General features: G+C 46.2%; 1 protein-coding gene across 1 annotated transcript in view; it reads right to left on the bottom strand.

Annotated features, from left to right (window-relative positions):
- Nucleotides 1–14,125, bottom strand: part of ADGRB1 (adhesion G protein-coupled receptor B1) — a 208,388-nt gene that overhangs the window by 121,279 nt on the left and 72,984 nt on the right. The window contains 7 exon segments of the mRNA XM_059471546.1: nucleotides 861–963; nucleotides 4,856–4,931; nucleotides 7,405–7,548; nucleotides 8,398–8,506; nucleotides 11,856–11,924; nucleotides 12,930–13,124; nucleotides 13,876–13,982. Coding sequence (XP_059327529.1) covers nucleotides 861–963; nucleotides 4,856–4,931; nucleotides 7,405–7,548; nucleotides 8,398–8,506; nucleotides 11,856–11,924; nucleotides 12,930–13,124; nucleotides 13,876–13,982 — 803 coding nt within the window.

Genomic DNA, 14,125 nt, shown 5'->3' with positions numbered 1-14,125 from the left:
ACCCTTGGAATGGCTTTTGCCAGCCTGGGATTGAAAAGGTAGAATAAAACCTGCCTTGGTTTGTTCTGCATCACGAGCACTGCAGAGGGATTTGACTCTGCCTCTCTCCTGACTCAACCCACGGATATTCCTCCTTATCCCTCCTCTCACATAGAATCCTTTTGCTGCTCCCTTCTGGAAAGTGGATCAAATACAGCCTCTGCTTTCATGGGACAAAAGCACAGCCCTGCAGGAGGGGGTCAGGTGTGTTTAAAGCCCTCTGGAAGAGCTTTGCCTCTGACTCCAGCTGTCTGAGACAGCTTTGGAAAATCCCTCCAGGACAGTCCAAAGACACAACAGATCTTAATATTCATGTTGTAGAGCCTCAGGAGGGCATCTAACCTCTACAAGGATGGACCTTGGGGTATGTAAATGTCCATCCCATAAATCTACTTAGGATTGAGCAGAGGAACCTGGAGGGAATTTTTGCCTGTCTTGGAAAGGATTGAAGACTACAGTAATCTTCCAGAATCAATGGGAACAACATTTCCCCCTGCCTTTCCCTCCTCAAGGAAGACCATTGTTACATGAACTTATTTTAATGAGTGCACAATTATTCCTGTGTGATGATGCCCACAATGAAATGGTGTGAGCTGGGGACAAGCATGGCCATGTTCCCTGTGCAAGCAGTGTCACCCTCCTGCTGCTCTGGAAATAAAGTTTGTTTTATTTTTTTTTTTTTTTGGAAGATTGAAGGGTCCTGCACCAACAAAAAGATGTCAGGAGCCCATCAAAACCACCTCATCCTTGCAGCAACACATTCCTGCCCTGCAGGTGCAAACACAGCCATGGGATGGGGCAGGTTCCCAGGAACCACTTACGTTGTACAGGTGGGAGAATTCGATTTCCAGAGGGGTGAGGAGAGACCGAGGGAATGGCTTCACAGTCACAGAGATGACTTTGGAGTTCAGAACAGTGCTGTTCCTGGGGAGGAGAGTGAAAAGAGAGATTATAGAGGGATTTTTGTGGCAACCATCACTGGTGGTGCAAGGTTTAGAGTTCACAGTGCAGAAGGGGTTCACCCCATTATTATAAAATAAGCCCAAATGCATTTGCTGCTGATGGACCCCATCCTCTGCCCTCTGGGCTCCCCTCACAGCCAATCCACATGTGTCCTTCCAAAATCAAACCATTTTATGAACCTTATCTACTGGCCTTAGAGTCTGTATCTATCCCAGAAATAAAATATTCCCGGGCTCATTTTCTGTCCCTGCCATGAGGAAGCAGAGCTCATTTGGACTACAATGAGCCTTGTAGGTCCCTTCTGACTCAGAATATTCCATGATTTCACCTGTTTTCCACAAAAATAAATCCTGTTTTGCCTTTCCAAGGCTGGCTTAGCCTGCACTGCAGTGAGGCTGAGGCATGATTGCTTATCCATGGGGCTGGAGGCACTGGTGTGTATCTTCATTCCCTGAGGACCAAAAGCAAATGGAAGAAGGCCAAACCTATCATGTAGATGTCTAAATGTCTGTGCCCAGACAAATATTGTAATACATCTGGCAGCCCTGGGAGATTTGGCTCTTGGGAGGGGCAACATGTGAGGAGGTACCTCCCCCTTCCTGGAAAGCCAAATTCTTTGTAGGCACTTCCCCGGATGCTGAACATATAAAAATACAGAAATTCCTCATATTTTTCTGCAGTTTATTGGTGTTTAAATAAGAAAAAGGTCCCCACAAGCAGCAGCTGGAAGTGCTGCCATGAAGGAATTGTTAGTGGAAGTGGTAGATCCAGATCCAGCCCCTTGATATCCATGGACAAAGAAAACTCTTTCTTATCCAAATCTTCACTAAATCTGCAGGTACTGAAAATCTTTCACTTTTCTCTCTGGATTTTATTTTTATTTTAAAATATAATCAAGTGGGAAAGATTTGCACTTCTTTACAGCAGCTGAAAAAAATAGTGTTTAAAGAAAAAAAAATATTTGGAATTGTCCATGGATGTGTAAGTGGATACTGTTCCACCAACACTAGAGGGAACAATAACATTGATTTAACAGGGAAGGAAAAAAATCAAAAATATATCTTTTCTTTAACAAAAAAAAGGAAAAACTAAACAAGAAAAAGAAGAAATAAAATAATGAAGTGACAAAGCCCAACTATCACCCTGCAGAGGAAAAGTAAAGGAGTAAATCAATGGGAGCAGGCAGCTGTAAGAAGCTCAAAATGGGATCTGCTGAAAGGTAACCACCAGTGCATGTCTTCATTACAGGCTGTGTCTGCAAGGGTCAGTCCTCGGGTCAGTGCTGCTGAATATTTGCATGAGCAGTAGGGATGACACCAAAACCTCCTTGTGGAGGCTAAGGAGCGGGTGAGAATCGATGCAGCCAACACAGACAGAAAGATAATTTGATTTTTCAGCGTGGCACGTTGTTGGGACACAGGAGTCACTGGTGTGCAGACCGTGAAGGGTGATCAGGGGCCAAGAAGCTGCAGCTGAACAAGAAGTTGAAGGAGGTTTATAAAAAAAAATGGAGAGCAATTTTTTACATGGATAAAAAAGCACAAGGGGGAATGGTTTTAAACTGCAAGAGATGAGGTTAGGATTAAATGTTGGGAAGAAATTCTTTGCTCAGAGGGTGGTGAGGCCCTGGCACAGATTCCCAGAGAAGCTGTGGCTGCCCCATCCCTGGAAGTGTCCAAGGCCAGGTTGAATGGGGCTTGGAGCAGCCTGGGATAGTGGAAGGTGTCCCTGCCCATGGCAAGGGTTTGGAATGAGATAATCTTGAAAATCCTTTCCACTGAGATGAAGCAAAGAGCTTCTGTCTGTACCCTCCTTGTCTGGATTCCACTGTGCTGTTGGGTTCAATTTCACTTTGAGAGGAGGAAACAGCAAAGGGAGTTCAAAACAGAGACATAAAATCAATCCAGGTGCCAGAAAAAAAACGAAATTTCTCTCTTGGAATGCTTGTCTGATAGTTCCTTGCACATGGGAGGGCTTTTCAGTCACCCACCCGAAGGCCAAGTGCCTGGAAGTGAAAACCAGACAAATTCAGCCTTAAAAAGAGAGGCAGGCTCCAGGCAGAGAAGGTAATTACGCAGCTGAGCAGCTTGTTGGGGGTGGAGGAGGACTCAGTGTCACGGGGAATCTTTCAGGAGGAAGATGAGTCGCTTTTCCTACAAGCACGTTGCAGCCCAGCTTCTGGGAAGGAAGCAAACACGGAGATCGGCTTGAGCAGGAATTCAGAGGAGCTCAGAGGGCTCCTGAGTGGCTACCAAGGGTGTGCAAAAGGCTGTGAGCACAGTGCTAGCTACACAGGCTGGTGGCTCTCTGCTGTCCCTGTCTTCTGCAGCAGAGTCCAGCTGGGACCAAGCGCCTCTCTCACCTCCCTGGTTTGGAAAATCAGGTTTTGTGTGCAGCCCATCTCAATTGTCACAGCTGCCAAGATCTGCTGGGCTCTCTGGATCCAAGGGGACAGAGTAGTGTGTGACTCAGAGATGGAATTGCTGCTTGGGGGGAGGTAAATTGGGACAATTAGGAACAGCTCAGCTGGTGCTGTTTGTTGAGTTAAATCTACTTTTGTTTTTCTTTTTTTTCCCTTGGAAGAATCACTCTTCATTGAATCAGAGTGGATTCAAATCCAGGGTCTGTATTTCTTATGCGTACCCAGGAATAGCTGCTCTCCTCAGTGGTCAGAAATATTTTTTACCCGTGGACAGCTATGTGGTTATTTAACAACATTCTCCTTTTTAATGCTGTGTCCATTTGCACAGCGCTGAAGTAAGAGGTGTTTTACTGCTGCTGCTGCTTCCATTTATCTTTTTTTCTTTTCCTTTGACTCTCCACAGGTGATTCAAGACTCGAGATTTTTTTAAAGAGGGACTGTCCTTTAATTAAGGAACATCTTAAATCAGCTCTCCCCTGGGAACGCTGTTCGGAGGCTGTGGCTGCCGCAGCTGCTGGTTATCAGAGCTCATTCCCTGCTTGGCCAGAAAAAGCTGAAATACCACTGGATCATTTGAGCCAATGATGTTTATTGCCCTTCTGATCTAATTCCCACTGCTGTAATGGAAGATATTACAGAATACAGTTGGCTGACTTGCTAATTCCTCTCTGCACTCAATCGGAGCTCTTTTGCCATTGCCAGTGCTAAATCTGGAGGTATTTAAATGATTATCGGTGAGGAGAGATGCACTGGTGTTTATGGTAAATGGGCTCACACTAATCAGTGCAGAACAGATTTAGAAGGTGCCTTAGGATGCTTAATTTACTGCCTCAGTACCAGTCATTGGGGAGAAAAAAAAAATAAAAAAAAAAAACAGAAAAAGAGTGAGAGGAAAAGGAAGAGGAGCGAAGAAAAGGGAAGGGAGTGCTGAGCACAAAAGCTTTGGTGCCTGAGGCAGACATGTGCAGCCAGGCATGCTCTGCTCCCCTCTCTCCTCCCCTGCCTGATTTCTCTGTGCTGCTGTGCTGTGCTGCTCTCCAGGGCTCAGTGTGGCTGGCAGCTCCCCGGCAGCTTGGGAAGATCAGGGCAGCTGAGCATCCCCCATCTGTCAGGGCTGCCAAAATCCCCCCTGACCAGGAGGGCAGGGTGAGGTTTCACTCCTGGAGGGTGAAGGGTGGCAGGGAAAGGCAGCACTGAGCTTCCTCCCCTCGTGTCTGGGGTGCTGCACAAAACATTCCTGCACCTCCAGCATGTAATGCATGAGCCTGGCGCCACCTGAACACGGGGTCAAAATATTCCCACTGCAGGTCAAAATCTGTCTCATTGCAGCCAGTGATCGCTGCTTTTCCCTGGATAACAAGTGCTCTGCAGGCAGAGGGCTCATCCTGGTGATTCCCCAGCTGCTCCCCATGCCCAGGCAGTCCCTCTTACCTCTGCAGGGAGAGGATGTTGCCCACGTTCCGGTAGAGCACGGTCCCAACCACGAAGACAGAGGAGTCATCCGACACTGCAGGACACCAGAGGAGAGGGAAGAAGACAACAGCACTGAGACAATCAGGGTGGCAGCTGTCCCCACAGGACACCCCAGGGCAGGATTTGGCCTCTGGAGGAGCATGGCCAGTGGTGAGGGCCATGGCTAATGCCAACATCACTGCAACAGGATGTTGTCACCTTTGGGGTGACCTAGCATCCCAGATTTCTGCCTTCACCAAGGCTCACCCTTCCCAAATGGTGCTCCCCCATACAGAAACCCCCAAATTCCTCTGACAGCACCACAGCAGCCAAATCTGCAGGGTGAAAAGGTCTCTTGCAGCCACCTCGAGGCCTTTGGAGCCGTCCACAGCTATCAGCCATCAGAGAGCAGAGCTGAGCTGGGGCTGACAAGGCCAGAGGGAAGGGGAGAGGTCCCACTGAGCCTGCTCTGACCCCAAAACTCATGTGCTGCCTCTGGGGGCTGCAGCAGATCCAGATGAGCCTCTGAATCATCTGTGTGACCTCTGGGCACGTCACTTGACCTCCTCCTTCTCCTCTTATTTATCCTCCTCCTCCTCCACTACCTCACGGTGCCCCAGCTGCAAAAAGCCAGAACTTCCCTGATAAATCACGGGCAACAGAGGCAGCCCTGGGGCTGGATTTTTGGGGGAGAAAAAGGAATTTGCTGTGTGGAAAGCAATGCTGAAGAAGCCTGGGAAAGCACCAGGTGGGGTTTCTCTGATATCTTGTACTGAGGCTGAGCTTTGTGTCTGCTCCATCACTGCAGGACAGGCACAGCTCTGCATGTCCATCTTTCTTGTCATCAAATTGGGATATCTGCTGAGCACATAACTGGGAGGGACTGACAGACAGGCTTGCAGAGCAACTTTGTCACCCAACTGCATAAATCAGAGTTGGCCCATCTAAATCAACTGTTCAAAGTCAGCTCCCAGCAGTGAGGGGGTTTGGATTTGGTCTCATGAAGCTGCCTGTCTTCATCACTTTGCTCAGGATAGCTGCTCCTGTTCCCAGAGAAAAGTGAGATCAAAACTGATAGAGGTGGATTTCTGCTGGAATCACTGAGTAACCCCTCCAAAGGTACACCACCAGCACCATATATTGAATAAAAGAAAGGCAAAAGAGGCCTGGGTGGTACTCAGGAAACCATGGAGAGGGAGCAGTGATTGGAAATTGTTTCTTCAGGGTGGATGTCACGTTTTGTTTGCTCAGTCACTACAGCTCAGGGTCCCTGGGGCAGGTCTGTGTGAGGATACTTCCAACAGAAATCTAGAAAACAGCTCCATGGGGAGCTGGACACTTTTGGGACAGTCCTCAACATCAGAGCAGGATCAGCTCTGTCGAGGTCTGGTCCAGCAATTTGTCCAACAGGTGATTAAAGATTTCAAAAGGTGAAGCCACCACGGCTTCCACAAACTGGGATAATGCTCCCAATGTGCTCCAGCTTCTCCCAGGGAGCTCACACTGTCTGCAAGGCACAACAAAACACAAGGAGTGCTTGACAAGGTCCTTGCTCTGCCAGTGACTCACTGTTTACCCTTGGGGGTGCCACTTAACTGTTCTTGGCCTCAGATTTCCCAAGCTGAAGTGATGGCTGATGCCATCCCCAGCAGGGAGCCCCATGACAAAAGGTCCTGGTGTGACAACTCGAGGCCAAAGGTCTTCTGTAGCAACAACTCAGGCTCCAGCCTCTGTCCCAAGGAAGGGGGAGCCAGCAGCTCTCAAAGCCATGAGTGCCAAAAGCAAATCCCATCATCAACCAGCCCAATTTAGGGTCCTGCTTTTGAGAACTCGGAGCTCAATCCTGCCAAATGTTGTCTCTGCCTAAAGATGAGCACCTTGAGTGTGCTAGTTTCTGGGACCCTCATTCATCAGACCATCTCAGAAACCTCCAGTTGTTTTGGTTTTTTTAATAAATAATTTTGGGTTATCCTAGCATGCAATGAGAGATTTCCAGATCTATCAGTGAGGCCAGCTTTGTTGGGGCATCACCTCCATGCTGGGGCTCCTATCCATGCCCTGATGTGGAGCCTCAGTGATAAATGCCTCTGAATTTCAATTCTGGGGGCAGGAAATTTCACACAAGGGCCATAAATTCCCAGATGTATCAAAGCTTGTCCAAGCAGCAGACTCAGCTGCTCAGCCTGACCTGTTGACTCCCAGCTACTCACCCTCAGATGGCTCCATCAGGTTTGGATCCAGGCTTGGAGGGCAGCTAAAGAAGTGTTTGCCAATTTTTCCTGCTTCTTTAGGGAAAGATGAACATCCACACCCAGGCACTAAACCTGCCCCTGAACTTTTGTGAGGAGTTTAGTTCAAAATCTAAGTCAGGCCATGTTTGAAAGCCTTATTTGCACTCAACAGTGCTTCGATGCCCAAACATTTGTGACCAAATCCAGCTGATCTGGAAGAGGATCTGAAGACCAAGCAAACAGAAGGAACCATTCTTAGAAAATTAAGGAAAAAAATGTGTTGGCTGTGCTGCCTACCTGAGAGCCCTGAAGACAGGATGCTCTTGGAGACAGTGACCTTGTCCTCCGAGTTCTTGGCCCAGTCCACCATTCCCCTCCAGCCTTTCATGGGGAAGGTGATGTCGGTTGCTGCGTTTGCAGGCAGTTTGTGGATACCAAGGACTGGGGAGAAGCAAGAAATGAAACCAGTGAGTGAAACCAGCTTCAATAAGTTCCATGTGTGCTCAAGAAAACATGGGAAGCATTAGTGGGAAATCAGAGAGATTGGGTCTTGGGAGCCATAGGAGTGATGCTGTCTTGAGGAGATGTCTGTACATGAAAGAAGATAAAAGCAGGGCTTGTGCTTTGCTGAAAGGGTTCTGCCTGCATTAAATCTGGCAGAGGAGAGTCTGCTCCAGCACCTTATCTCCAGAAGTGGTCAGCAGCAGCTGATAAGAAGTGGGAGGAAGAACAAGACATCTCTTGGTTTGCCCTCCCAGCAATCAGCAGGACTTGCTCAGCTCCTGGCTGCATCCAGATCATCAACTTTACAGCCACCAATGGACCTCTCTTTTGTGCACTTTCCTAATCCCATCATGAACCCATCTGTACTTTTTGGCTTCTGCAACTTCCTCTGGCAACGAGTTCCACGCTGTGATTGTGCGCTCAGCATCAATCAAACACTGCCTGCTGTTTGCTCGCTGCCTCCATTGGCTGCTGGGCTGTTCTTGTGTTCAAAAAAATAAAAGAAAGAGTCTAATTCTGCCCAGTTCGTCATCTGTTCTCCATTTGGTAGATATCTCTCAGATCTCTCTGTGGATCTCTCTTCTTCCTCATGAAATCCCAACTTCTTTGGAGAAAAGCCACCCTGTATTTATGCCCATCCATGTCTTCCCCCAGACCTTTTAATATTCCACCACCTGCTGCCTCCCCTCCTTCCTTCTCTACCCACAGCCAAGGTTATCCATATTGCACAGTAATTAACAGCTTTTGGGGGTCTCTTCCCAGCGTGGGGAGTGCCAGTGTCCTCACCCAGATTGTCCGTGACTTGGTAGGAATCCCGGAAATCTTTCATGCGGAAGCCGATGACATCAATGAAATCCTCCACGAGCCTGAACAGCTCCTTGGCATTTGGCCCTATCTGCAAAGAGAGGCAGAATTTGGAGTGGATCAGATCCTAATGAGAGCAGCAGGAGCTTCTCTGCAGGCAAAGGTTTCTGCCCTCACAAGTGAACTGGGAGCATATGCTGGGTATAATGGACTGTTATGGAGCTGTGGAGAAGGAGGACTGGGAAATCACAAGAGGAAGCCAAGAAAAACAAAAAGAAAAAAGGAAAAGAAAAAGAAAAAGAAAAAGAAAAAGAAAAAGAAAAAGAAAAAGAAAAAGAAAAAGAAAAAGAAAAAGAAAAAGAAAAAGAAAAAGAAAAAGAAAAAGAAAAAGAAAAAGAAAAAGAAAAAGAAAAAGAAAAAGAAAAAGAAAAAAAAAAGAAAAAGGAAGAAAAATTATATAGTGACACTCAGATTGATAGAACTTAGGGTGGAGAGCACGATTTTAAACAAAAGGAAATATTGGAGACCCTCTGGAGAAGAGAATAACCTACCCATCTCCTTTGATAAAATCATAGAAATGCAGAATGGTGTAGGTTGGAAGGGGTCTTAAAGATCATCTCTTTCCAGCTCCCTCTATTGAAAGCAACCAAACCAAAGAACAATTGTGGTCTAATGTTGAATCTCAGGCAGCCTGGTTTTCTCCTTTCCTGTTTTGTTACCAGGATCTCAGTCTCTGAATCAAGTTCTTGGTCCTGGGCTGTCCTGGAGTTTCTCTGCCTCATTTCTTTCCTATTTTTCCCCTTGATAGAGACATTGGCAGTGACTCTTCTTTACCTGTACTTTGCCAACTTAAGACAGAACTGTTAAACAATAACCAGTTTTCCAGTGACAGATTCCATAAACTATACTCCACTTGAAACAAGCTCTGCTGACTACCTGCCCTCTCCTCAAAGCACGTTTGCCCACAGGGGTGCAGCAAATGCCACAAGAGGCTGAATAAAAGCAGTTCAGCTCCTCTTCTTTTCCTTTTCTACCACTTTCAGGGTGTTTTCAGTTCCTCACCATAATCCAGACATTCTGAGGTGGCTGAGTGAGCTGGAGGGACAGCTGGGGACAAGCAGGATGGGGAGGAGGCAGGAGGAAGGCTGGGCCATGGAGAGTGTGGGCAAGGAGCACAGGGGTGGCCATGCGTGTCTCTGCCTCTCTGTCTATCCAAGGAACCTTGGTAAGACTCAAACTGTCTCAGGATGAGAATAAAAAGTCCTGCCAGTACAGCAGGTGTGCACAGAAGGAGGAGAACTGAGTGAGGATGCTATTTTTAGCTGCACACTTTTATATTCCATTACAGATTGAAATCACAAGGTCAAACCAAATCCAGGCTGCACTGGATGCTGCATTTTAGGTTTTACCATAGAATGGTTGACAAAGCCTCTTTAAAAATCATTGTAGCCCTTCTCTGAATACTTTTATGGGATATTTTAGTTTTTATTTTCCTGGAACAGTATCTTTCTGCCTGGGGGATCACAGGGCATTGGAATGTGTGACTGCAATGAAATAGGGTTTATTTTTAATGAGTGAATTGCGAGCCAAAGGCTTTGTTTTAAAAGAATTGGTTGATCTTATAAAATGCAGAATGTGATTTTGGTCCAGCAGTTTTAAGGGAGAAGCGCAGACACTGCTAAAACCTCTGCTGGCATCCTGTTCACGGAGATTTCTGTGTCCTAAAGTCATGGTGTTGGGCTGTCAGCTCAATTCCCACTAAAATACAGACCAGGAAAACATTCTCCCCGTGATGTTCCCAATCCATGTGTAGGTCATGGTGGTGTGGGCAGTGCCTGCCTGGAGGTGCAGAGAGCAGATTGCACAGGGAGAGCCACTGGGAACAAAGTGCCACACAGAGTGAGCTCTTTTTAAGGGGTTCAACAGGGTTTCCCTGTTGTCATGACAACTTGACAGTCTCCTCTGCTCAGTGCTGAAATACCTACAGGCACCTGGAGTATTTGGGCAAAGAATCACAGATTCAGGATATGGTTTTGTTTGGAAGGGGCCTCCAAGGCCTGGCCTCCAAGGTCTGGCCCAACCCACTTGCTCAAGCAGGGCCACCTTGCCCAGGACCATGTCCAGATTCTCCATCACACCCAGAGCCAGACCATGACACCCTCATCTAAATTCAACCGGAAAACACAAAATATCGGGAAGGGAAGGGAAGGGAAGGGAAGGGAAGGGAAGGGAAGGGAAGGGAAGGGAAGGGAAGGGAAGGGAAGGGAAGGGAAGGGAAGGGAAGGGAAGGGAAGGGAAGGGAAGGGAAGGGAAGGGAAGGGAAGGGAAGGGAAGGGAAGGGAAGGGAAGGGAAGGGAAGGGAAGGGAAGGGAAGGGAAGGGAAGGGAAGGGAAGGGAAGGGAAGGGAAGGGAAGGGAAGGGAAGGGAAGGGAAGGTTGCTGAGCTCCTGGCAGAGTTGCTGTTGTATGATGGAAATGTTTTTGAGTCCCTGTCTCATCTTCCAGACTTTCAACAATTGTCTTTTTCACAATTGCCAGCACTTGTTAAAAAGTTTTTCCCAGAGGACATTCCTGTTTGGTGTGAAGATAACTGGACTCTGGTGTTGCTTTGTGTGTTGGGTGATTTTTTTTTTCTGGATTATTTGCTGTTTCCAGATCTTTTCGAGGAATTTTGCAGGAGCAACAGCTCACAAAAGGAATGTTAAAGGGACACAGGAATGTTGTGACATAACTCCACAACAGAGAGCTCAAGTGGGGCACACAAATCTAGAGCCAAATAAGACACAGAAAGAAAAAACAACACCACCAGCCCCTAATACTTGAGAATTCAGCTACAGAATTGTTCATAGAATCTTAGAATTGCCTGGTTTGGAAGGGACTGAATGTTCATCTAATTCCAAGCTCTTGCCATAGGCAAGGACACTTCTTACATCTTGCTCAAAGCCCCATCCAACCTGGCTTTGAACACTTCCAGGAATGAGGAGCTCAGGACTCAGCAGGATCCCTAACCTTGACAGGAGAGAAATAAAACACAACTGAACCCAGAAGCTCAGCCAAGCAGACCCCAGCTCTGAAAATCCCTCCAGTCCTACATCTTTTCAGCTAGGTAATCAAAGCTACATGATCCCACTTCTTTATCTTAGCAAGAGGAAAGAGTGGAATTACAGAAAGACATCAGGATTTCCAACTCCCAGCTAAGTCTGACCATTGAAATTCATGCCAAATTCGGTTTGCACCACCAGCATTTCACTGTTCTTCATGCAGAGAGTCTGGCTCAGAGCTGAGATCCTGTGGCTCCCTGAGTTACTCCTTTAATGTGACTCAGCCTGGAACTAAGCTCTTCTGAGGAGGTCATGTAGATGCTTGGAAATTCCCCTCCTCATGTCTTAACCCTGTGCTGAAAGCCTCTTTATTCCCAGGGAAGGTGCTGAAGGTTCATACCAGCTGAGCTTCCTCCCATTTTTCCCGGTTTTCCTCTGACAAAATGTTGCTGATTATCTGGACGAAGTTCTGGAAAAGGGAGACAAGAGAGGACAGGAGAGATTGTTATGCAAACATAGCCCAGGCTGGGAAGGTCACATGAGATTTAAAGATGCTCCAAAAGTGTTCTCATGATCCCATTCCTAAAAGGTTCCAGAGCATTTCACAGGTCCCCAAGGATGTAAATGGCAAAACAAGTTTTAATAAGACTTTTTTCCCAACAATTTCACTTTAACTACTGTATCTTCTAAGGCATTGGATTGGGAATAGGTCTTGCATCCATAACTGATGATTTTTAAGGACAGATATGGTAAATATTTGACAGAAACTGGTTAAAACCAGATGATCTTCCATTGCATAAATCCTTCCATATCTTTTTTTTTCTATTATTTCTACTGTTTACAATATATGGAAACCTCAGGATCCCCTTTAGCTTGTGACCAGGCAGGAGATACAGAGATGGATTAAGAGGGAGCTGTCCATGGTGGAACCTTTGCAGCACACAATGAGAAGGAAGGAGACAGGAAATTTAAAACTATTGATTTTTTTTCTCCAGTTTTACTACTCTCTGCAGTTCCTGCAGGATCAGTTTAATGTTTCAAGTCATGAGGTGATGACCCATCCCAAGGGTGTATCTGGTAGCTGTTGGATATAAAGAAAGAAACCACGATGATATTTCCCTACATTAACACCCCAGTACCCAATGCCACAGGATCATTTTACCTCAAGTCATTAGCCTGAAATCCCTACCAAATAATGTTCTCATATCCATTAGGCTCTGCAGTGAAGTGCTATCATGTTGAAATTGTTCAGAGTGACCTTGGCTTTTAAGTTCTCAGTTTATAAACCAAGGAAGAACCGCCTTGAAATAAGAGTTTGTTAATACAGAACGACATTTACATTGGGAAAAATATTAATCTGATTTTCCTCAGCACTGTATCAGCTATGATCAGTGTCTGTAATCAAACCTGGAACCCTGAGCATGGACACCTCTCTAAGCCAGCCTTGGGCTCCAGGAAATGCAGCTGGGCTCACCTGCACATCCCCAGAAGTTGGGCTGTGGTAAGCCCTACGGAAGATCTCTGTCATGTTCCTGAGTACATCCATGGTGGACAGCAGGTCCCCACTGTAGCTGGTCCCATCCTGGGAGATTTCCACAAGGTTCTGGAGCACATCTGACAGCCCATCTCCCATCAGCCCACGCTGAGCTTTGGCAAGGTGTTCCCTGGTCTGAGAAACAGAAAAGAAATGCTAGGAACACTTTTAGGGACAGTCAAAGTCGAGTTAATGAGCTCGGTGAAGGAATTGCCAGGGGAAGGTTTTTGACCTCCCTCACAATTCAGAGTGCAGATCAGATGAATCTGACAATCTTTGCTGGCCTGAGAGCCTCTGGTATTTTTAAAATTATAGAAAAGAGTGATATCTTCTAAATTATCTTCCAAGTGCCTCTAAAATGACTGAGAACTGAATTTTTCTATTTTGCCCACAAAGAAGAAATTGTCCCACTACAAAGTTTCTTCTGTTCATAGCCTAACAGAATATTTATGCCCCAAAAATCTTGTTTTCTTACAATCAATTTGGAATTATTTTAGGACAGATTATACCTTACTGTGAACAGGAGAGATCAGTTCTCCTAAAGGTGGCAGGAGACCAGCAGAAATTTCTCATAACAAAGAATTTATGATTAACAAAAATTAAGATGCTTATTTAAAAGTGATGCAGCCACAGTTATAGTTAATGACAATGTGATATGAAAGGTCTGGAAAAACCCAGATTCTGCGAAGCTGAATATTAAAATATCCTGAAATGAACCATCTCTTGTCCATGGAGTGCCCATGCATCACAAGGTAGGCAGAAAAAACAAGATAAAATCAAGGTAGAACTGGAAACTCTTTTTTTCCCTCTTTTTTTGTAACTGTAGCCATGCAACAATCATTGGGGAGGATCCTAAACCTGCAGAGCTGAGCAGGGGCTGCCTTACCATCATCTGTATGTTCCTGTAATCAATAGAAACACACTTGATGTACGTTGGAGGCTCCCAGTAAGCGATACCTTCTTCATCTAAGATGCATCTTCGAAGGATCAGCCCTGGAAGAATGAAAGAAACAAACATAGGAGTGAGGACAGGATGAAAGGTCAAACATTCAAACATTTGTCATGAGTAGGAAGTCATGGGACAAGAGGACACACCTTCAAGTTGTGCCAGGCAAGATTTGGGATGGATATTAAGG

This window comes from Ammospiza nelsoni, chromosome 1, assembly GCF_027579445.1.
Source record: "Ammospiza nelsoni isolate bAmmNel1 chromosome 1, bAmmNel1.pri, whole genome shotgun sequence".
NCBI classification, from domain to species: Eukaryota; Metazoa; Chordata; class Aves; order Passeriformes; family Passerellidae; genus Ammospiza; species Ammospiza nelsoni.
Note: the sequence above shows the minus strand (reverse complement) of the source record. Positions and strands in the feature narration are given on the sequence as shown.